Source organism: Misgurnus anguillicaudatus, unplaced genomic scaffold (genome assembly GCF_027580225.2).
Source record: "Misgurnus anguillicaudatus unplaced genomic scaffold, ASM2758022v2 HiC_scaffold_33, whole genome shotgun sequence".
Classification (NCBI taxonomy): Eukaryota; Metazoa; Chordata; class Actinopteri; order Cypriniformes; family Cobitidae; genus Misgurnus; species Misgurnus anguillicaudatus.
Window position 1 is genome coordinate 6396561 of NW_027395283.1, and position 26123 is coordinate 6422683.

The following is a 26123-nucleotide window of genomic DNA, read 5'->3' on the forward strand; positions in this document are numbered from 1 at the left end:
TATCCCACCTGACTCTGCTAGGGGCCATGACTGTGATAAAAGCTTGTGTGCATAGCAGTCTATATAATTAAATATCTGTAAAAAAAGCAATAGCCTACACTCTGTGTTCAATAAGGCACATTTATTTTAATTTTAAAGAATAAACATTCACATAATTAGCCATCCTTACACTGATGTTTGTTGGCTTTTTAATTATATTTTAAAAGCCAGAGGCTTCCCAGAGGATTTTCACAAGATGGCGCCGTTGTGTGTGGCACGCCGTCTGCTGACTGCCCTCTCGTTTATTAATTTTATGATGTTTTATTTATCTCTCTTAATCACTGACTGTAATATGTTGCTGACCTATGACCGCCATAGTTTGTTAAATATTCGCATGACTATGGACTTTGCCAAGTGCGACATTGCTGTGCCTGGCCGTTTTCCTCTACCTGCCTTCTCACATCTCCCTACTCACCTGTGCTGGCATCCCGGTGATCTCCCCGGGAGGCGGCGGCGTCGGAGGAAACGCGGCAAGCGGGGTGGCACCGCTGTGCGGCTGAAACTACTTGCACGGATTTCACCTTCGAGTTTCTGTCCTATGCCAGCCACCAAACGCACCCTTCGGGGTCTTGTGTGGGCACCTCGACGGTGGCTACGACCCGTTGTTCCATCCTTTTCGGCCGTGCAGCACTGTGATCTTTCCCCCCGTTTTCAACGCCGCGGAGTGAATCTCCTCAACCTCCGGTCACTCAGCCGTTCTACACAGCCAGAAACAGTTGTTTCGCTACCCAAAGTGGCTTTGATCAATGCACGGTCAGTGATCAATAAGACATTTTTATTAAATGATTTCTTCACATCTCACACACTGGATATTTTATTCATTACCGAAACTTGGATTAAACCTGGTGAGTTAAGCCCTTTTACTGAACTGGTTCCTCATGACTGTAATTTTTTTAATTCTCCGAGGCTATCTGGCCGCGGTGGGGGTCTTGCAGCGGTGTTTAGAAACTCATATTCCTGTCGCTGTTTATCATCTAGTCCTCGTCGCACCTTTGAACTGCTGTTGCTTCAGCCTGTATTAAACGTTTCTGTGTTATTTGTTTTGATCTACCGCCCGCCGCAACCAAACAAGGATTTTCTCACTGAGTTCGCTGAATTTTTGGGGGATATTGTTACCAGCTACGATAGAATTTTAATATTGGGAGATTTTAATATCCATGTGTGCTGTGACTCTAAGTTACTCTCTAAAGAGTTTCGAAGTCTTATTGACTCGTTCGATTTTGATCAATGGGTGTCTGGCCCCACTCATATTCAAGGTCATACTCTGGACTTACTCCTATCACGTGGTTTACCTGTATTGGACATTAACTCATTCACCGCCATTGACGAGTTATCTCGTCAATTATGAGTTAATATTTAACTAATAAACATGCCTTTCTGGACGAATTTCAAAGTGAAAGTGTAATACCGCTTTTATCCACTGGATGGCGCCAAACCGCCAATTTATCAAAAACGGAAGTTAAAAAGATTTAAATCATTTTGAACTGCCTTTATGTTTGATAGTCATTCTGAGTCTGATCTCTAACATAAATTCCTTTACAAAAACGCATTTTTTTAAGCTTTTTGCTCAAAATGTTGTATTTTTTAAGAGAAATATCCATATTTCAGTGGTCAAATTAAGTGGAAAAAATAAATATATAATGAAACGTTTTTTCCCCATTTTGTTTGTTTGTTTGTTTGTTTGTTGTTTGTTTGAAAGCAGAGGGTGTGTTCTTTAATTTGATATAATTTGTATGTTTATATATTTATAGAAGATAATTTTTCCTGCAAGGAATTTTGTGAAACTTTTGTTAAAATCACAAAAATGCAGGTGGGCAACTTTTCTCAAAAAGGCTGACAAACTTGCTTTTAAGTCTATACTAGAGTGTTTAGATGAACTGAAACTTTTTCTCGCTAGTAATTTCTTATGTCTTAATGAGAGCAAGTCTGAAATCATTTTGTTTGGTTCAAATGATCACAGTCCTCCTGATGTTGAACTTGACACTCTGTGTGAGAAATCTGGGTTTTTTGCTTGATAACAGCCTTAAGCTTGATAAGCAGATAGGTGCTGTGGTAAAGTCTTGTTTCTATCATCTGCGCCTCATAGCAAAAGTTAAACCCTTTCTGACTGATAAGAACCTTGAAACTGTTATGCATGCATTTATATCGTCCCGTCTTGATTATTACAACTCTCTGTACATTGGTGCCTCTCAGTCTTGCATTTCACGATTACAGCTTGTTCAAAATGCTGCCGCCCGGCTCCTAAAAGGAAAGCGTAAAAGCGAACACATCACACCAGTTTTAATTTCGCTTCATTGGTTACCTGTCAAGTACAGGATTGATTTTAAAGTTTTGATTTTTGTTTATAAGTCTTTGAGGAACCAGGCACCACAGTACTTATCAGAACTTCTGCACCGGCCATCTCAGTCTAGAGCTCTTAGATCTGGACATTCTGATTTATTGTTTGTCCCTAGAACTAGGCTTAAAAACAGGGGTGACCGCGCTTTCGCGGTCATTGGTCCGAAGTTATGGAACAGTCTCCCGGCCCACATAAAAGCTGCTCAAACACTCTCTATTTTTAAATCTGCCCTGAAAACGTACTTTTTCTCGTTGGCATTTAATGTTATTTGATACTAGCTGTTGTGTTTTACCTTATTTTTATTTTTAAATTGTTTTATCTAATTTTGTTCTCGTCTCTGTAAAGCACTTTGGTCAATTTTAAATTGTTTTTAAATGTGCTATACAAATAAACTTGTATTGTATTGTATTGTATATTTTCCAAAGGAACATCAGCTGCGTGAACTATTAAATGCTACAGGCTAAAGAAACTATTTAAAGAGAATGATTTTGGGTGGAGAAGTGGGTGAAACTAAGGCATCTATACAGCGAATAGTATCACTATTTCATGTATATGCTTTTTATCTGTGAAATCTTTAGCCTACCGGCTAGTATTTTAGCTGCAAATAAATAAATCAAGTAAAAATCGCATGCCACAGGGGCACATTCAGCAGACTTTTTTGAGTTAGTTTCAACGGAGCAGCCCCACAATTCATCTGACTGGCTTCTCTTTCTTTCTTTATCTCTGCATGGTAAAATATGTTTCTAAAATAGTAAAATTACTTTACTTAGTAAGAGGTTGTTTCGCTTTCTTAAAGTTAAAAATATATTATTAGAACAAAAAAGAAAGAACAGAAAGATTTATTGAATGAGGCCGATAATAAAAAACAGCAATATATCGGTCAACCACTAGACTTGATACCTTATAACAAGACATTTGTTTTGTTTAGCTTTGCATTAACAAAATAAATTAGGCTATATAACAAGAAGCTAACAAAACTCTCAAACTCTCAAATCTAAATAACACGCGAGCCGGTGGACAAAAACAGACAACCTGACATAAACTCAAAATCAGGGAACTACACTAACCTTTTTCACTGGTGGCACTTGCGCTACTAACTTTTTCAGTTACTGGCGGAAAAAATTATTTGGTCGCACAAATTAGTTATATTATATTATGGATAATAATGAACAATAATGAAACTGTATTGCATACAGATGTGCTTTTAATTTTACTTTACTCTTTTAAACCACACGTCGCCTTGTTTTTTTTTAACGTTGCAGTGTTTCCCCCAGATCTGAACTTTACTTGTGGTGGTAGCTGGTGAAAAGGGCAATCATTACCCACCGACAAAAAAATTGTCTACTATACATGTGACAAAGAACTACACTGTAAAAAAAAGTTGACTTAAAGGGGCAATAAGTAGGATTTTAAGTGTTTTATTAATCAAAATCAATGTCTTTATTCATAAATATGTCCTCGTTGGTGTCAAATGGCCTCTGCCAGTGATCTGACTTTTATTTGTAAGCTTAGAATTTCTTCTCTTCACTTACATTGAATGGGTAAGTCCAAGGAGGCATCCATGTCGTTCCGCCGTATTGATAAACTATAATAACAGAGAGGGACAAAAAGCACTAGCCTACCAACGCGTTTCCACAACGCGTTTTCATTCAGAACACGTGAACCAGCTGCAACAGACAAGGAGATCAGCGATTACATAACGGCTACCGTAGTTGAAACACGCATTTGGAAAGGGGAGGAGCTACTAAGCACTGTTCGTTTGAATGCAAAATACAATTCCACCACTAGATGGGGGTAGATCCTACTGATTGCCCCTTTAACTTAAATTTTCAAGGCAACTTGCTGCACAGCTTTTTTGAGTTTACTCAACTCTTGGATGATGTAGTTCACCTAACTCAAATTACTGAGTAATGTCAACTTACACCAAAAAGTTTAACCAACTTAAACTGATTAGGTAATAAGCAAATTTCTATGTTTACTCAACTAGTGACTAAGTTGGGTAAAGAGTAATTTAGTATATCGAAATTTAACTAATCTACATGTTTTGGACTATGGGAGTGTACACATAAACCAGAGACCTTTTTGCTGTGAGGCAACAATGATGCGCGCTAACTCGTTGTGCTGCCCTCTACACTGAACACACACTTCTCAATCATGGTAACAATGAACAAACATAATTCTTTAAAAATTACTCTAAATACAACATATAACTAACATTAACAACGTAAGAACATAAATAAATCCAGCAAACATTAAAACAGTCATCTTTTTTAGAAAAAAATGTACCAAAGAAGTGAACATGTCGCAATGCATGCTGGGAACCTTTCCGACCATTGTTTTTTTTAATTGCTTGTTCAGATTACTCAGTTTGGCAAGTTGGGTGAACGAATTGGACAAAAACTTATACATCTAAGTCCAGTCAACAAAATAATATTTGTTAGCTGAATGATTATGCTCTTTTCATTCAGTGAACAGTAATCAATTCAGTAATCAATAAATATATTAATAGACAGTGCAGGTCTATAGATTATAAATGTGACTGATGTTATGATGGTTATAATTTCTATTACATAGGCACTTTTACTGCTTCTGCTCTATCTTTCTATTTCTCTCTTACCGATTAAAAAAGCTTAATCCACTCATTATTTCAGATTTAAAAGTATATTTGCGGTCCCGGTGACAGGTGACTTTACTTACAGCTTTGCGTTTTTATATCTTGGGTCAGCTTAAGCTTTGCTAGTTCAGTGCAATAGTCCTGACATAAGCATTGCTTTTTTGCTACCATATCTTTGCAAACTTTTTAGAAAAGATATGGTTTATTAATACTAGGGATGTTCACATTGACCGTTTAACCGTTAACCGTAGGTAAGAATTTATGACCGGTTAACGTTATCAGTTAAAAGAAAAAAAATATTTGTTAATGCATGGTGCGTGTCGTCATGAGATGACAGACATTTCGCCACTTTTCTATCTTTAATTTGTGAATGTCCTGTAAATGACACAAATTATTGCTGCCCTGACGGTCTGATAAAGTAATTATTTGTATGAGAAATAATTTGTATGCGTGTTTGGAACCTGAACGGAGACGCGCGCGAGACGGACCGCGTCATCTTGCGCGGACACGCGCGCGTCTCCGTTCAGCTTCCAAACACGCATACAAATGATTTCTCACGCACACCCAGACTGATCCGGACAGACGTTCGCTGAAGGACGACGCAAAAGCCAAACTTTTTGAAAAGCGTCCTGCTTTAGAAATGACCACTGTGGTAGATGAAACGGAGACAATCTGCCCTCTTTGGATATTAATCCTCTGGACCGATCGCGTGCTTTTTAATAAGGTAATGTTGGGTGAATATCTGATAATATATGAATCCTGGTTCTGTTGTTGATCTGTCGCTGCTGTTTGCACGTTCAAATTAAATGTTTTGTTTTTACTAGTTCACAGACAACCGTCAACTGTATTTTTACTCAATGACAATTTAATATTAAAATCTTATAAGTTAACGGTTAATGTTCGGTTCAGAAGCTACGGTTGTCGGTCGGGAAAATTAACTGATATGAGCATCCCTAATTAATACACCGTGTGCAGAATTATTAGGCAAGTTGTATTTTTGAGAATTACTTTTGTTATTGTACAACTACAGTGCTCTTGCTCAATTCAAAATGTTAACAAACCCTCAAACCTGAACATTTAAGTAGTGAAATTTTGGCTTTCTTAAGAGAATATTTCTATGTACATCATTACTAGGCAACTATTAGTGTGCAGAATTATTAGTCAACTAAATGAAAAACAAAGATTTTACCATCTCACTTGTTTTTTTTCACCTGTTAAAGTGAGAATAATAAACAAACTCTACATTTACAAATAAACATGTAATAAAAAAATTTAAAATAAAAAAATATATAAACTCAGTGACCAATATAGGCACCCTTCTTTTCGATAACAGTCACAAGCCTTCCATTCACGGATTCAGTCAGTTTCTTGATCTGGTCTGAACCAACATTTTGTGCAGACGCAACCACAGCCTCCCAGACACTGTTCAGAGAGGTGTACTGTTTACCTTCACTGTAAATGTCTTGCTTAAAAAGGGATCAAAAGTTCTCAATAGGGTTTAAGTCAGGTGAAGAAGGGGGCCATGTCATTAGTTTTTCAACTCTAAGCCCTTTACTTGCCAGCCATGCAGTGGAGTACTTTGATGCATGTGACGGAGCGTTGTCTTGCATAAAAAAAGTCTTCATGAAAGATGCAAACTTTTTCCTGTACCACTGCTTGAAGAAAGTGTCTTATAAAAATTGTCAGTAAGTCTGAGAGTTGTTTGTTATTTCCATTTTCAACCCCAAAAGGTCCAACTAGCTCATGTTTAATAATACCTGTCTGTGCCTGCCTGTCTGTTTTGTAGAAGACACTTTCTTCAAGCAGTGATACAGGAAAAAATCTGCATCTTTCATGAAGACTTTTTTTATGCAAGACCAATTCAAATATAAACCTGGAACCGCACGGTGAAATTGTAAAACTCTGCTCAAGTTCAGACACATGGAAGGTTACAATGTGACTTGCTTCGCGTCGCTCCAACCCAATTAATTGAGAAACAGAAAGCATGCGAACGCTCACCGGGAGAGACATGACGTGCTCACACGCAAAATGAAGCCAACTTGATGTGTTGAAGACCCATTAAAAATTAGGGTCGCAATGGCATTTCAAAAGGTTGCATATGCGAGCAAAACGCGTCATATAACGTAACGACAGGCAAACACAGGCGCTGCCACCATTGTTCTCAGTGTGGGTTTATGTAGTCTGAGAGGTGGAGACAGAGAATAGAGATTGTAGTTATCGTTAGTTTGAGTTGTTACAATGGTGAATTCTTGTGTTTGTTTTGGATGCAACAACTTGTCTGGCCATCGGGTCCACTGATTTCCAAACAAGAAACACAAAGATTTTCGTGCTTGGATACGTTTTTTTTTCAATTCAATTTTATTTATATAGCGCTTTTCACAAAAGTTAATTGTTTCAAAGCAGCTTTACATTAATAGAAGCAGTGAAAAGCACAGAAAACAACAGATAGCACAACAAAATACACGATAGCATAAGCAGTTAAATTTGCTGCGGCTATGCCTCAACATTATAAGCGAACGTATTACTAAAGTAACGTCTAGAAGAGGAAGCTAAGTTAAGCCCAAAAAGGCTGCCTCCCCGGGGTAAAAAAACCCCTAGGAGAAAAAAACCCCGGGCTTTTTAGCCGAGGAAGTAAAAAAAAGTCCTAGGAGGGAAAAACCCTTGGGATATATAATATATATATACACACATATAAACGGATAAGGAGATTAAGCGGAGATTAAGCGGGTTCTGCCGGTGAACGTTGGTCAGGCATCAGCTGGGCATCACGTTGATGGACGACCAGTAGATCAGAGGTGTGCCGACTTTCACATCTACCGGAACTGGGTCTGTTTGTCTCATTGTCCTCGGGGTCGAGGACGAGACAGGGAGAGAGTAACAAAATCATATTAGCGTAGGGGCCGTTCACATGTAATGAAGTGTCACACAGTGATGTGGTTTAAATCAGCTTAGTTCCAGACAGACTAACTATTGCGGAATAATTATATTATCCACAGTTGAGGATTTTGCAAATTGGGGGCCCAATGCGACGGTATATATGGTAACTAAGGGTCACCTTCCGATTTTAAGAGAAAATGAAACCTGTCGACCCGTTTGACTAAGGCTGGAGGCCCCACTGTCGTCGATAATGCAGGTTCAGTGGCAAACGGGTCTATATTGCATACTATTTACAAGACCACGAGAAAACGCCAACATCGCAACCTGACCATACGTGTCAACCCGTTTGACTAAGGCTCTGTACTTTGTTTCTCTATGTGTTGTTGGTATGGTAATCTTAATGTGAAGCATCGGAACTCATTGAATAGCATTGTTAACCAGGGTAGCAAGATTATTGGTTTTAAGCAGACTGGGTTATCAGACAGTTTTGAGCGGTTTGATTTAAAGAAAGCTAAAACTATCCTTCAAGATCAAACTCATCCGCTGTTCCACGAGTTCAAAATGCTTCCGTCTAGGTTACGTTATAGTATGCCTAAAATTAAGAGTAACCGGTATGGATTTTCTTTTATTCCTATTGCAGTTAGATTTTTAAACCTGTGAGATTGTTGTGTGTATTGTTTATGAATTGCTTTTAGTAGGATGGTGTGTGTGAGACGCTTACAAATGTTTATGCTGCACAAAAAATTGCCCTCTGGGCTTATAATAAACTTGAACCTTGAACCTTGAAGGCTGGAGGCCCCACTGTCGTCGTTAATGCAGGTTCAGTGGCAAACGGGTCTGTATGGCATACTATTCACAAGACACATGAAAGCGCCAAAATCGCAACCCGAACATACGTGCCAACCCGTTTGACTAAGGCTGGAGGCCCCACTGTCGTCGTTAATGCAGGTTCAGTGGCAAACGGGTTTGTATGGCATCCTATTCACAAGACACACGAAAGTTCCAAAATCGCAACCCGACCATACGATAAGATAAGGTTTTTATTTATTTATTTGGTTGGTCTGTGTTATGACCGCGAGTGCTTTGTTCTGTACAAATAACTATTTCGAGTTAAGTACCTTTACTAGATAAATTATGCGAATGCTTTGTTGAAGAGAAAAGTTTTAAGTCTAGATTTAAAATTATCGACTGTGTCTGATTCTCGGACATCGGTTGGTAAATCATTCCAGAGCTTAGGGGCTAAGTAGGAAAAGGATATTCCACTTTTAGAGACTTTTGATAGTCTAGGGATAATCAAGAGACCAGAATTTTGCGACCGTAGTGTGCGTGATGGATTGTATTCTGATAGTAATTCTCTAAGATATGAGGGTGCTAAGCCATTTAAAGCTTTGTAGGTGATTAGTGATATTTTAAATGGTATGCGATATTTAACTGGTAACCAGTGTAAAGATGCCAGAATTGGGCTTATGTGGTCATACTTTTTAGATCGAGTAAGCACTCTTGCAGAAGCGTTTTGAACTAGCTGAAGCTTGTTTACTTGATTTGCATGGCATCCCCCGAGTAGCGAGTTACAATAGTCTATTCTAGAGGTCATAAAAGCATGGATAATCTTCTCTTCGTCAGATGTAGACAGTATATGGCATTTTTCGAGATATTTCTAAGATGGAAGAATGCTGTGCGGCAGACGTTGGCGATATGACTGTCGAAGGATAAGTTGCTGTCGAACATCACACCTAAGTTCCTAACCGTGGAAGATGGCACCACAGTGCTGCCATCTATGTGCAACTTGTAATCTGACATATTATGTTTGTAGCGATTCGGTTCAATAATAAGTATCTCTGTCTTATTGGAGTTCAGCTTAAGAAAGTTATGTGCCATCCAGTCACTAACATACAATACAATACAACTTTATTGTCAACCGTGGTTGAAATTTGTCTTTGACCAGCAAAACCAGACACTCATACAAACACATAATACAAAACATAGACATAACACTATATAAAATCACATACCTATTTGATTCATAAAACCGATTGCAGAGGGTACAAAGGATCTTTTGTAAATATTTGACTTTGCTCTAGGCATTAAAAATCGTCTCCCAGAGGGCAATAAAACAAACTGATCACACAGAGGGTGCGTTTGGTCTTTAGATATACTCTCCGCTTTCAAAACACATCTTGAGGTGTAAACCTCACCCAGCTTACTCTGTGGTCTGCCAATAATTTTACTAGCTGTAGTAGTAACTCTTGCTAGAGTATTTTTCTGCTTACAGTTTAGATGCCCATACCAAGCGATTAAATTATAGGTCAAAACACTTTCCACCAACGATTTGTAGGCAATCTCCAATATGTTTTGACTTACTCCAAACCTACTGATTCTCCGTATTAGAAATAATCGTTGCATGCATTTTTTTCACGATATTAGTGTTATCCATAAAATTCAACTTACTGTCTATACATGTGCCAAGATATTTAAAATTATCAACAATCTCAACCGGGTGACCTTCTATCAATACCGGCACTATTGCAACATCTTGCCTAGTGCGACTTATAACTAGTTCCTTGGTTTTCTTTATATTTAATACTAGTGCACTATTGTTGCACCAGCCCAAGAGTTCCTCAACATATTTCAAATATTTAGCTGACTCATTTATATCATCTTTTTTAAAAAGTCCCACTAAGGCCATGTCGTCTGCATACTTAAAAAGTTTAAAATTTGAGTTGTTAATCATAAAATTATTAATATACAATGAAAATAAGACAGGTGATATGACACTTCCTTGAGGGGCCCTCGTATTAACAGTACATTCATCTGACATCTGTCCATTATACTGTACCCTCTGAGTACGGGACAACAAAAGGTCCTTAATCCACAAAATCAGATACCCGTTAACACCAATGTATATTAACTGTTCTAACAGAATATCGATCCTCATTGTATTAAATGCCGATATAAAATCTAAAAAAAGAATTCTTGCATAAGCATTTGAATTTTGTAAATGAAAGGTTAGAAAATTCATCATAGTTAACACAGCATCATCAGTGCCCCTATTTCGTGTATATGCAAACTGCAGGGGATCAACACTTGAACCAACAGATGACATAAGATATTTAACAAGAATTCTTTTCATAGTCTTACATAACACAGATGTTAACGCTATAGGGCGAAGATCATTCACAGTATGAACTAAAGGCCCTTTGGGTACAGGGATTATCAAACTTTCTTTCCATGAGGGAGGTACAGTTCCAGCTTGCAACAAAGACTGGAATAGCCTTGTCAAAACACATTTCAGTTGGTGACAGCAGCTCTTTAACACTTTACCACTAATCCCATCAGGCCCCCTAGCTTTACCAGGCTTTATCTTGGAGATGGAAGCAACCACATTCAACTCCGTCAAATTAATAGGGGCACTATATGGGATGGTCTGACAAATACTATTACAGTTCAAACTACTCGCCTCAGTGTCAAATCTGTTAAAAAAGTTGTTAATATCATTGATAGGCATAGTAATTGGTAGATTCAACTCTTTTACACTCTCTATAAGTAATAAAATCACCACTACAAAAAGCTCTCTTTTTATCATTCAGACACCTTTTTAAATCTTTAGACACCCACGTCTTATTATTAGGGAAAATTCATATCGTTTTAGTCCCAATTACGTTTTCCTCACAAAACTGTATATAAGCTGAGATTGTGTCTGTTATTTCATTCATATCATTTCCAGTATCAAAAAACAAATCCCAAACAGTGTCATCACAACAATCTTGGAACTGCTCAACAGAATTATTTGCAGGGGCGATTCCAGGATTTTATAAATGGGGGGGGGGGCACAGGGGGGACCAAGAACCAGTCAGGGGGGCCAATCAAAAAATTGAAATGAAAATAAATACTGGTTTAGAAAATATTAAGCATGGTTCCCAAAATCTTGTGCAATGCCACATGTTCTAATATAGATGGTATTCATTTTTTGTATTTTGCATGGATTAAACAACAGTTCTGTTCCAGAATAGTTCACTTTAAATAAATTGTCATAATTTACTCATCCTAGAGTTATTTCAAACATGTATGAGTTTTTCTTCGGCTGAACACAAAATAAAATATTTTGAAGAATCTTAGTAGCCAGAAAGTTGATGAACCCCATTGACTGCATGTTATTTTGTTCCTACATATGAAGTCAATGGGATCCATCAACTGAATTTGGTTACCGACATTCTTAACTATTTTCTTTTTTGTGTTCAGCAGAAGAAAGAAACTCATACAGGTTTGAAACAAGTTTAGGTATATGACCATTTAAATTAAGTGAACTGTTCCTTTAAGTAGGCTATCTACATTGCGTGTAGCTGGTATTAGTTAACATTCTGACATATCAGGATTTTGGGAAAATATTAGCCTACTTAAAAATTTGTTTTTCTACTCTGTCTGATCTGACTTTCATTGTTTATTAGCCTATATTGTATTTTAACACAACTGAATGCTATTTTTTACATATTATCTGTTCTGTTGTCAGACAACAAGTTTAAGCTAGGGACTAAACACGACCCAATAACACCTCGTGTTTAATCCAACCAGCTGTTACTTTATACTGCTAAAATACTAATTTTAATGCAACATTGTCTGATACAATTTACATTGATACGAGGTGATTTCGGATTACCTGTGTGTCTCATGCAGGGTTGCTCTTCTCTTCTGATTGTGTTTATGAGCGCTTTTAATTTTAAATGCAAGTGATAGTTTTGTTGTAGATCGCGTATAGCGCAGACAATTCAGCGCAAATTCAAAAATATCAGAGAATACTGTTAAACGTGCGCGCGCATACCGCACCATAGGGAGGGAGAGAGAGATCTCGTGCACAGAGAACTGTTGTGTTTGTGGGAAAACACTAACCTTTCGTTAAGTCATAATACTCGATCAACCGTCTTCTCTGTCAGTAACATCTGTTGACTGTTAACTTTTACGTGAAGACAACGGAGGAACCAAGGTGGAAAACACCGCCAACTTTTAACTCCTTCACTCAGTGTCAGAGAGGCACTGTCGAGGTTCCGCACGCAGCAGTGAGAAAGCGTGCACGCGCGAGAGAGAGAGAGGCGCTGCTGAGCGCTTGCAAAAGCACATGAAGCCGAGTCTCAAATCAAACAGTGATTGACAGCTCTCTGGTCCAATGGTGCGGTGGGCATTTTCAGGTTGACAGTAAATCTAGCTGGCCCAATGAGATTGGAGGGGTGCACCAGGGGGGCCAATCATATTCCGAGGGGGGGCAGTGCCACCCCATGCCCCCCCTCTAGACACGCCCCTGATTATTTGTCCATACCTGAATGTCCTTGGTAACCACTGCTTGCTGCTTAAGTTTGCTTCTATATTTCGGCAACAGATGTATAACGTTGTGGTCAGATTGACCCAAAGGCGCCCGACACAAGGTTTTATATGCGTCATTAACATTTCCATAGCAACAGTCCAGGATGCGAGTGGATCGAGTTGGGCAAGTAACATATTGCTGCAAAGTAGGCAGATAATCAAACAAACTACACATATTAAAATCTCCTAAAATAAAAACCGGCTGTTCGGTAGACCGAGACAGAGCGGAATAATAGCTCTCTGCTAATCGTTCAGCAGCAATTTCCATATTCGGACCAGGAACATAAGTCAGGATAATAGTTATTTGACCGAATTCTCTCGGCAAATAAAAAGGTCTAAATGACACCGTTAAAATTTCATAGTCCGGGGTACAAATCTTCTCTCAAATGCAAAAGTCCTTTGCCCATTTATTGTCAACAAAGATGCATAAACCACCTCCGGTCGACTTGCGTGACTTTTCCTCATTTCTGTCGGCTCTAATGATAGTATACCCATTTAACATAGGATCCGGATGGTTTTTTAGCCAAGTTTCTGTTAGACAGAGAAGATAACTCATTCTAAAATCACAGTCAAATGCCACTCTTGCAGCCAGTTCATCCAGCTTGTTGTTAATTGAGCGGACATTAGTCAATGTGATTACCGGCAGTGGAGGTTTGTTTCCCAGCCGTTTATCCCGTTGTATCACACCTCCTCTAGATCCTCTTTTCTTAGACTTATTCTTCTTAACTGATCCATGGGAACGAGGATCTCGACTTATATCACGGATAGCCTCCCGAAGATGTTTATCCTCGACAATGCCGCGATGCCGCATGGATATCAGGTCCTCCCTCGTATAGATGAGCCTCTTACTTCCCGTCAGCTGCGCGCAGTTTATCAGGCCGACTGCTAGGCACAGAACCAGTACTAGCTTAAGAATCTCCATATCAAACGATCAGTGAGCGATCAGAAAGCATCAAGCGATTCAATAAGCATTAACAGTTTCCGAAGACAAACTTAAAACTTTAGGAATAAAAAGAACAAATAAAACAAACAATACAGATGAGTGCTGGTGCTGTCCAGGGTCAGCATCGCTAATGCAGTCTGTTAGCTTAGAAAACGTGTGTGTTTCGCTGGGATGTGAGGAGATGTAAAGCTGGGTATCATCCGCATAGCAGTGAAAACTTATGTTATGTTTCCTGATAATGTCTCCTAGGGGTAACATGTATAATGAGAACAGGATAGGACCTAAAACTGATCCCCGTATTTAACCAGGGAGTGATATGACTCTTCCCCGTTTACATAAACAAAGTGATAGCGATTGGTTAGATACGACCTAAACCAGGCTAGCGCCTGACCACTGATACCAACATAGTTTTCTAGTCTATTGAGTAAGATTGTATGATCTATTGTGTCAAAGGCTGCACTAAGTAACAAAAGAGAAGGATCCGCACACCAAAAAGCTCCCTTTCATTAATTAATGAAAGGGAGCTTTTTTGGTGTGCGGATCCTTCTCTTTTGTTACTAATTTATTGATTTGACCCTGCACCCGCATTTAACTTGGATGTGCGTGATTCTATCGTTTTGCCCAAAGGCTGCACTATGCGCCGCCATATTGGAAAACTTGGATAACTCTGCTGATTTTGGACATACAGATATGATTTATACATCATTTAAAACATTAAAGTTTTTTTCTGTCCACTCCCAATAAAACAGAATGTTGTGCTTTTCGCAAAATTTAGAAAATAAACATGATGCGTGTTTTGTTCTCTCTCCCTCAGTGACTTAACGAATACTTGTCATAGAATCAAAAGATAAATGTCTACATAATGCTTGGAATGTCAGCTTTTAAAGCAACACTATGTAGTTTCCATGTAAAATTGACTTATGGCTCCCCCATGAGGTTGAAAAGTGCAACAGTGCCTGGTATCAGACACTCTTATGCAGGCAGGGGGAGGGGCGGGGCTGTGTGCTCTACCCTCCACCTCGACTTTCATAGTGTGCTTGTAGCAGCTAGGAGGCTGCTCAGGTTGCAGCAGCAGTAGAATTTGTCCAGTTAAGAGTTGTTCTATCACTGAAATAATTTTAGAGACATTATTTAAAGGTTGAAAAACTACATAGTGTTGCTTTAAATGAATTAAGTGAGATCGAAAACATATATTGTCATTCGGTGTAAACTGTATTAGAAGGAGGAGAAGTACCATCTCTCTCTTGTTACCTGTTTATCTGTAATAATCTGAGATCGCCACACCCCCGCGCCATTGAAGTGAACGAACAGAAAAATCCATATGCATGACTCGTGCCTCCTGCAGTCAATGGATACGCAATTCATAATCCAGTCTCTCCATTCCTTGTTGTTTCATTCGAATGCACCAAACACTAACCCTGTGTTCATTTTTACGCTGCCCAAAACAGTACCTTTACTATGATTACTATGGTTTTTAAAGGTATACTTGTGAAATTAATAGAAAATATTTCTATATATACACATATTATATATTAAATTTTTTGTTATAAATTCCCAAGTAAACCTTATCATGGTTTTACTACAGAGAAAGTTACATTCCTGTTGAACATCCCAACAAGGCTCATTATGTGGCTCATTATTCAACTCTTTTGTTCCTCAGCTGTCAATCACTGATTATTCAGCCGCCTCTACGCATACAGCCTTTCCCAGGAAAAAGTGTCTTAGAAATTGTAAACCAATATATTGCTTTATGTGAATGAGTAGGCCAAATGATTTTCACATAATTTTGAAGAAAAAACTCTAGACTACTAGATCCTGTTTTGAAAAGTCTTGGGAAAACATGTTTAGAATGAATTTTGTGGACTTATATCAGTGACTTAAAAATTTAGCTTTTTTAAAAACTACGCATAAACATTTTTCTCTCAAAAATACAAACATGTACATACATGTTGATCATATAATATTGTAGCCCAGTTTGTGCTGAACGCAGTGTTATGAGAATTTTGCCATTAATATGTTTTTAAGCAACTGAAAAAAGCACAAATGTCAGTGCATGTCAAAACTTCCCCAGGGCCCTAAAAACCCCTTAGACCCCAGAGGGTTAAAGATACTACAATGTGATAAACATGGAGACACGTTAGCCACAATTAGCTATAGCCTGTGGTCACTCACCAAGACACTAACTCTCTCTCTCTCCTCTGTCCATTTACCCTTCCCCTTAACTCTGCCTGACCCCTCTCTTGCCTAGGGGGCTCGTAATTATACGGTAATGGACCATCGTAAGAGTTGACATTTAGCCCTACTGCAACCTCTTCACTGTCTGACTCCATTACGAAGAGATGATATTTACTTACTGTTGCGTCACTTCAGATCAGAGCGTTTTTTTCTTTCACAGCGGAAGTAATTTTACTCACAATTTCTTTTAAAAAACGTTTTAATACACATTTTTGATTAATTTCTTCATGCAAGTCGAGTTCCTACACTATTTATCTACACGTTCATTCACAGTGATCTTCAACTTGAAAGATGGGTTTAAATGTGTCTTATGATACAAACATTTTGCTCTATACATTTTTACTCTTACAGGTATTTGTGTAATTATCTGATATATTCATTTTTAATTTACAGTCACGACTCTGATCCTGCCGAAGTCCTGAACACACTCAGATCAAATCTGAGGAAGAAGTTTGAGTGTTTGTATGAGGTAACATCAAATAAGAGAAACCCAACACTACTGAATGAGATCTACACAGAGCTCTACATCACAGAGAGTGAAAGTGGAGAGATCAGTAATGAACATGAGGTGAGACAGATTGAGACACAATCCAGAAGAACAACAACAGAGGAGACACCAATCAAATGTAATGACATCTTTAAACCTTTACCTGAACAAGACAAACACATCAGAAGTGTGCTGACAAAGGGAGTCGCTGGCATTGGAAAAACAGTCTCTGTACAGAAGTTCATTCTGGACTGGGCTGAAGAGAAAGAGAATCAGGACGTCCACCTCATATTTCCACTTCCTTTCAGAGAGATCAATTTGATGAAGAACAAAACACTCAGTCTTTTAGATCTTCTTCATCTTTTCTTCCCACAAACAAAAGAAATGGAAATCTTCAGTGATGAATATAAAGTGTTGTTCATCTTTGATGGTTTGGATGAGTGTCGTCTGTCTCTGGATTTTCACAGCAGTGTGAGGTTGTGTGATGTTAGTGAATCAACCTCAGTGGACGTGATGCTGACAAACCTCATCAAGGGGAATCTGTTTCCCTCTGCTCTCATCTGGATCACCTCCAGACCAGCAGCAGCTGATCTCATCCCCTCTGAGTGTGTTGATCGAGTCACAGAGGTACGAGGCTTCACTGATCTACAGAAGGAGGAATACTTCAGGAAGAGAATCTGTGATCAGTGGCTGGCCATCAGAATCATCTCACACCTGAAGTCTTCCAGGAGTCTCTACATCATGTGTCACATCCCAGTCTTCTGCTGGATTTCAGTCACTGTTCTAGAGAGAATGTTGAGTGAAGCAGAGATAAGAGAGATCCCCAAGACTCTCACTCAAATGTACACACACTTCCTGAACATTCAGACAAACTTCAAACATCTGAAGGACTATAAGAAGAAAGATGAAAACATGTTCTTCAAACTGGGGAAACTGGCTTTTGAGCAGCTTGTGAAAGGCAATCTGATCTTCTATGATAAAGACCTGAGAGAGTGTGACATTGATGTAGCAGAAGCATCAGTGTACTCAGGATTGTGTACTCAGATCTTCAGAGAGGAGTTTGGTTTGTATCAGGGGAAAGTTTACTGCTTTGTTCATCTCAGCATCCAGGAACATCTAGCAGCTCTTTATGCTCACATCTCCTTTACAAACAACAACAGAAATGTGTTTAAATCAGGTCGGTTTTATAAACTTATAAAAATAGTGAAACATAAATCATCAGATCAGATTTCTTTATCTAAGTTACATCAGCGAGCTGTAAATGAATCTTTGCAGAGTACAAATAGACATCTGGATCTTTTCCTACGTTTTCTTCTGGGTCTTTCACTGGAGTCCAATCAGATTCTCTTACAGGATCTACTGACACAGATAAGAAGATGCTCCTACAAGAAAGAGAAAACTGTTAAGTACATTAAACAGAAGATGAATGAGAATCTGTCTCCAGAGAAATCCATCAATCTGATTCACTGTCTGAATGAACTGGGTGATGATTCAATGCTGCAGGAGATTCAACGTTATGTGACATCTGAATCAGTAGGAAAGACCAAACTCTCCTCTTCACAGTGGGCAGCTTTAGTTTTTGTGTTGTTGACGTCTGAGCAGCATTTAGATGAACTTGATCTAAATAAATTTATTGGAGATAAAAATACAGCACATGAACTTCTTGTGAGACTGCAGCCTGTGATTAAAGAAACAAAAAAACTGAAGTAAGTAAAACTAACAGTTAAAATATTAATTTAATTATTTTATCATTTACAACGTCATTTATAACTTGACTCAATAAAAGATTTTTGATTCACTTTTAATAACTTTTACCTTTAACTTTTATACTTAAATATATAAATTATTATGCAAATATAACCGATAACTACTCAAATGAGATATGGATGTTGAATGACTGCTTCAATATTAATTAAATTAACAATAACAAAAGATACTTTTTTGTGACCAAGAGAGAACGGCAGTTTCTCGATCCGAAGGCTGCAGCCTCCGGAGGTCGCATATGCAGGCTGTATATGTCATCAAGCCTGGTTTATTTTTTTAGACATTTGCAAGTCATAAGCATATTACAACAATGTATGATTAACAAAGAGTAATAGTCAACTTTATAATGGTCAATGTTATGAAATAAGACAGTCTTGATGACGTAAGCTGCTACAGTCTTTGGATTGAGAAACGGCCAATATCTTGCCTCATTGTTCCACCCCCAAGCCAGCGGGTCATCACTGAAATCAGTTGCCTTGCAAATAGCACATTAACTCCGCGTCTGCTGGCTGTTTGCGTCAACACAAACCTGAAGACCTCTCAGTGGGCAAGATTGTACTTTATATTTTTCATAATTTGTGACATGCACACCACCGCAGGCGCACTTCCCGACCGCGGTGGTAATTACAACCATCCCAGCCCTAGATGGCATAAATTAAGAAGGATATTAATATTTCATTACTAACTGTAAAAATAAAAGCCAATAGGATTGTGTTCGTGTTTGTAAAAGCTAGCCAAAAAGTCCATATTATTTTGTGACCCGTCACGGAAACCAGGGACACAAGTCGGCAGCACAAGTTTCGAGAAAATGAGAAACAAATGTTGTTTTTTTTCAAAATTTGTGAATTTCGTTTTATTGCAGAATCTGATAGTTGAGATCACGAAGAAGCCTCTCCATGTTTGAGATAGCAGTTTATGTATATTTTAAAGCGTACATTTTGCGGTTAAAATAGGCTTGTTTTCCGGAGATTCTAGCGTGCAGCAGGGGGCGTCATTGTCTGTGTGTATATTTACATACTGTATTAGCTTGTGTTTTCGCCTTCGCCCCCAAAGGGAACAACGTGACTACTGAATAAGGATAGTTCGCCCAAAACTGAAAATGACATTACCCTTATGTCGTTCTAAACTCGGAAGACCTCCATTCATCTTCGGAACACAGTTTAAGATGTTTTAACTTTAGATTTAGTCCGATTAAACATTGATTAATATTAAGATACAATTTATACAAAACGAAATTCACTTTAAAGAAAGTCTTTCTACAAAACAAACCTCGCAAAATCGCTTGCCCGACGTCCATTACGGGCTATGGCGAATTCCTGTCGGGCTACAAAAATTTATCTGCGCCTTGGCCGTCGGGCGGAGGAAAAAATATTGTAATGTGTTTGCATTGTCTCAGATTTAGTTAGGTAATCATTTTGTATGTAATTCGGCGTCATCTTGTTAGCCATTACTATCCTCACTAACAAGTGAAACTGTCAGGAAATGAAGTGAAAGCATTAAATCCATTATTCCTTTTGTTCACGTCTGATATGCGGGCTCCTCGGCTCCGCTCTTCACGAGTAGGCTTGCTCTTGTGCTCATCAAAAAGTAGGGATGTCCCGATCCGATCACGTGATCGGAAATCGGCCCCGATCACGTGGTTTCAGACTCGATCGGAATCGGACGTTACCTCCCGATCAGGACTCGGATACATATGCAGGGTTTAAAATCCGGCATCAAGGTCTCGCTCTGCTACGCGCCAGTGTACGCCCTGCGCTGCTGCGTGTGAATTGACAAGAAGAGAATAGGCTTGTTCGACTTCATGCGGCGCCACAAGAACCGGCAGCCGGATGAAGTCAGAGTTTCGCGAGAGCGATTTAAAAGCAAACTCCTCCATATGATTTCGCGGGTCACTCTCGCGGTAGTTTGACGTCACCCGGCTGTCGATTGTTGCGGCGCTGCATGAAGTCGAACAAGCCTATTGACGTGTTTTCATTCATAGGCTTCACACTCGTGCGTGCAGGGAACAACCCATCCTCATGCCCTTGGCGTCAATATTTGACGCACTTGACCATGCGTCAATATGTTACGCGGAGGGTATACCTTTCGCGTCATTTTTTGACGAACTGGGGACTTCAATACTATTACGTCCGTTGCATTCTCTTTCCTATTTTCTTACCATTTTCGCGTCGGTTTAGGGTTAGATTTACATAATGACATCCCTACCCAAACCTAACTCTAACCCCAACGCCAGGTGACAACTGTCGTACCTAACTCTAACCCCAACGCCAGGTGACAACTGTTTAAACTGTTTAATTTCGCGTACACTGTTTAATTTGCGTAATCTAACCCTAAACCGACGCGAAAATGGTTTGAAAATAGGAAAGAGAATGCAACGGACGTAATAGTATTGAAGTCCCCAGTTCGTCAAAAAATGACGCGAAAGGTATACCCTCCGCGTAACATATTGACGCATGGTCAAGTGCGTCAAATATTGACGCCATGGGCATGAGGATGTGTAGCAGGGAACCCACGACAAAACCGGGTTTTTACCGCTCATTTAAACGACGCGTTGATCGTTTTTGTCATCATGTGCTTAGACGCAGCTCCGCGTCTCACTCAGAACCTCAAGAACACGCATTCGCGCAGGATCATTTGACATTACTGGAGAGATGAGAGATAGAGAGAGAGGTAAGAATGGTGCCCACGTCGAAAAAACGTAATAGAAGTCTAGAAACAAAGTATTAAAGTATGTATAGCCATGTCACTCATCTCATTACACTAGTTAGCTGGATACAACGTATTGTATAGTTTAATAAAATAACGTATTTTGATTATACAAGTTAATTACGACCTAACTATAGGTATTTTTTAACTAACTGCTGACCAGCTTAGGGAATCTCTATGGCTAATTTATAAGACATATTGCTGAATCAGTGTGTTGTTTTTCTTGTTAATTGAGTCTTTTTGGGTAGCCTATCTTGTGCATAGAATTAGTCAAGGAGGTCTTATAACTTCCGTCAAAGTTTGATCAATTGTGCATAATGACATGTGCAACAAATGCATATAGGATGTCAGACTCATAGATTTGCATAATTTAAAGTTCAGGTTTTAAAGTTTGGGTCAACATGTGGCACAGCTTTAAAACTGAAACTTAAAATCATATCAGAGGTACAAAATGGCATTGAAACACGCCAGTGGCTTTGCTGTCATCAGGATTAAACATGTTACCCCTCGAACCCTCCCTCCCAACAGAGCCTCCCCACAAAACAAATCCCAATTTAATCCCTGTACATATACTATATATATTCTCATTATTTTTTTTAACACATCTAAAGTTATGCGCTGGCACAGAGTTAGACCCTTTTGACTCCACACAGAAACAGCAACGCGTGCGGCATGACTTAAGGAACATCCTGGATCTTTTTTGTCGCTCTTCTTTATTTTTTTATGTATTATAGAAGTATTGGATCGGGACTCGGTATCGGCAGATACTCAAAATCAAATGACTCGGACTCGAGGGCAAAAAAACCTGATCGGGACATCCCTATCAAAAAGTATATTAAATGTTTATTTATTTGTCATTTCGTTTAACCCCAGAGTCTAACATTATTCTAGCAATTCCCTTTTTCTTTTTTTATTTAGTAAGTTAACTTAAATATGTGAGAACGAAAATATATTTTTAGTGATTTGCATGAAGAGAATATGATGTTAGAAGCTTCATTTTAAGCATTTAGTAGCCGTATTTATTTAAACACTTTAATAGGCTATTTAAAAAAGTATAAGGGTTTTTTTGGGGTTCATTTATATTTCCTGTCACTGTGTGCAGGTTCTTTTTTGTAGGCTATGACCAAAAAGGCTTAATAAATGTCACGTTGCATTAGAATTTAAAGTATCAATAATGTCAAAAATGTGCAGTTCGGGTGTGTGTGTATGCTGTTTAAATTAGTGTTCTGAAGTTTTGACGAATTTTATAGACTATTTATAGTTTCTTATTCAAAAGTGACACCCATAGATTCAGGCCCACCCGGACTTAATCCATGCCCACCCATATGTCACGTTCTGCATCCGCCACTGATTCAGATATTCTACTTTGATGAAACATTGTGTTGCTTATGATATAGTTATAAACATACACAACCGAAAGTGTGCTTAAACTAATTCTGATGTAAACCAGTTGTTTATGTTGGTTATTTTAGAAGTGTTATTCACTTTGTACTGCAAAGTTTTCTCACTGGTGAATGAGACATGAGATGCGACCGTCTGATCTGTGCGTGTTCATGTGTTTTGAAAGAGGCGTGACTTTGGATGGCGATTTGACTGGAGGGTGGGATCGGGATTTCATTGCTAGGCGGCTACCGTTAACATTTTTCAAAATGTTTTACCCTACCTTTAATCTTTGGTGTCCCCAGAGTTCGTATGTGAAGTTAGTTTAGCTCAAAATATCATATAGATAATTTATTATAACATGTTAAAATTCCCACTTTCATGGTGTGAGCAAAAATGTGGCATTTTTGGATGTGTCCTTTAAAAGAGCCAAATTTCAAAAAAAAAAAAAAATTTTACATGCTTGCAAAGAATGGTTTATCAAAGTTACTTCACATATTCTAGGTTGATTAAAGCACTGGGGACACAATTATAGCACTTAAACATGAAAGAGTCAGATTTTCATGATATGTCCCCTTTAAACTCTATAAAGCTTACAGGTTATAATAAAGTACATCAAGAACACACAAAACTTCAATTTCAAAATGTTTTTACCGGTGAATGATGATTATTTTACTCTTTTACCTGTTTGTGTTGTTAGTCTGCAGGCGGTTCAGCAGGACTGTTTGTTCAGGGCTTTTTAAACTGATCAGCAGGCAGCTTTAAATTAACTGACTAAATTAAAAAATAAATTTTTAAATAAATAGGAACCATTTCAGCACAAAAGGATTCTTCAGTAAGATATATGGTTCTGTATAGAACCTTTATCAACATTTAAGAACTTTTGAAGAACCATTTTTCTTAATGTACCGTAGGCCTTAGTTATATTAGGACATATGTAGTTTTTAACTCACAAAAAACAGTACTGGTGTTCATCTTGAGATAAAACAATGGCACTGATATATGTTAATATATTACAGGGCAAGGTGTTTTTAACTCAAACATGCATTTTAGTCTGGGACTAAGATAAATCCTCTCTGGGAAACCGCCCTACATGACAAGTTTGAAATCATTGTTTCTTTGTGGTTTAACCTCTGATTACAGTTATTACACTGAGATGTTTATATTAGTAAAGAGTCAATGAGAAATTCATTATTTGTTTCTTAATTGCAGTTTTCAGTTCATGTTTGTGACCGTGTTTATCATTTACATTATTACAGGTTGAGTGAGTATAATATCACAGATGAAGGTTGTGTTGCTCTGACTTCAGCTCTGAGATCAAACCCATCACACCTGAGAGAACTGAATCTGTCTTATAATAATCTCACAGATTCAGGAGTGAAGCTGATCTCTGATGTACTGAAGAATCCTGACTGCAAACTGAAGATACTGAAGTAAGATTGTGATCTGATGTTCAGACAAAAATTACATATAGATTATAGTGAGACTATATAGAGATCATAACATCTGTAATTTGGATTTATAGGATTTTAATTCAATCGCTTTATTTGATAACTAAAATTTCACTTAACATTTATCACAACACTTTAACTCTTACTGAAAGTCACAATAAGAGAAATTAAAGAGAAAATGTTTTAATGTGTGATTGGAGGAATCAACAGTTCATTTACTTTAAAATCTCACTGATGTGTTTCAGTAAAACACAAATACAAACAAATAAAACTTAAATGAAAATGTTCATAAACACTAAATGATGACAGTAAGAGAAACAATTTTAACTCACTATAGATTTGATCTGTGTGTGAACAAACTGTGTGTCTCTGTTCTCTACAGGTTGTGTTGTTGTGATATCACAGATGAATGTTGTGTTGCTCTGACTTCAGCTCTGAGATCAAACCCATCACACCTGACACATCTGGATCTGTCTGTGAATAAATTAAGAGATTCAGGAGTGAAGCTGATCTCTGATGTACTGAAGAATCCTGACTGTAAACTGGAGATAATGAGGTAAGATCATCTCTCTGATAGTCACACATTTACTGATTTTTAGTTAAACATAAACTGTATGAAAGAGAAACACACACTAAAATGTAAAGGATCTGATCAGAAAGCAGATACATCAGCAGTCCCATGAATAATTATGAGACATCAATACGTCACCACAACACAACCTGTGAAGATAAAAACTGAGCTAAAATTTTAAAATTAAAAAATGTAATCTCCTCCAATTAAAATGAATGATGTTGTGTTGTTAGATTTCCCCTACACACCTGAATGACTTAACCCTCAAATGGTCATTGGGGTCTATATGACCCCAAAGAACATTTTATTAGTTAAAAAGGTTTCCTTCATCTCAGAGATATAAAATTTTGTGACTTTTCTTAAATAATCTATCTTTACATACACAAAAAAAACTGGGCTTGATTCAGTTGTTCTAAAGGTATGTAAAATGTTTTTATTAATCTGTCCCTTGAATGGGAAAAAAATTATGGGAAATGCTATAAGAAAATAAGATATAAAGGGCTGACTTAATGCACACACATGTACACACACACACACAGACACGTGCCTGCTTGCACACACACATATGCTTTTTCTCCTTCTCACGCACACACTCACACAAACACACAGGTATGACTACTACAGAGAGCATTTTTATAGAATTTGGCAAATAAAAACAGCCACAAATGCAGTAAAAAAGATATAAAGGGTTGTGACCTAATGCACGCACATGTACACCCTTTCACACACACACATGCTCTCACGCACTCTCTCTCTCTCTCTATATCTCTCTCTGTTGCGTATGTGCGTGTGGGTGGAGCGCGGTTGTGAGAGCGAGTGTGCAGGTGCGTTTGCAAACTTTTTCCTACTTTATTCTGTCTATTTGTTTATATTTTGTTAAGTTAGTTTGTTGAGTGTAATTAAGGACTGTTTGTGAACGGGGCGCCGTGCCGCTTTCGTTTTACGCGAAAGCATGGCGGGTGCAGGTGCGGTAGATTTAGAGTCACTTACTAGGCGTCATGGTGTGAAAGTAGCGTCCCCTACAAGTATAGAAGAATGTTGTTTAGCGCGCAGGTAAAGTGGTGGGTTACGACTCTATTCTTTTTTTTCATAGTTTTTTCATATTTTTTTTCTATGCAAATGTTTATTTGTGGTTTTAAATATGTAAGAAAAAGGTCTTTTGAATGTCAATTGAATTTTGTTCTGGGTCAGTCAAAAATGGCAATTTATGTGAGCAGACAAAATAAGGTTGAAAACATATCTGGACAAGATGTTCTGATGGTTCTTACCAATTTGATTAAGACAAGGGTAGTTACAGATTTTAATTATTTTAAGGCCATGAAAGACCTGTTGTCCTTTGAAATGAAATGGTGTTGTAATTAGGCGT

At 38.2% G+C, this 26123-nt stretch overlaps 1 protein-coding gene across 1 annotated transcript in view; it reads left to right on the top strand.

Moving 5' to 3' along the window:
• Positions 1-373: 373 nt before the first annotated feature.
• Positions 374-26123, top strand: part of LOC141363161 (NLR family CARD domain-containing protein 3-like) — a 48646-nt gene continuing 22896 nt past the window's right edge. Inside the window, exons 1-4 of the mRNA XM_073865738.1 lie at positions 374-792; positions 16792-18591; positions 23995-24168; positions 24569-24742. Of these exons, the coding sequence (XP_073721839.1) occupies positions 374-792; positions 16792-18591; positions 23995-24168; positions 24569-24742 (2567 nt within the window). The remainder of the gene's footprint in view (positions 793-16791; positions 18592-23994; positions 24169-24568; positions 24743-26123) is intronic.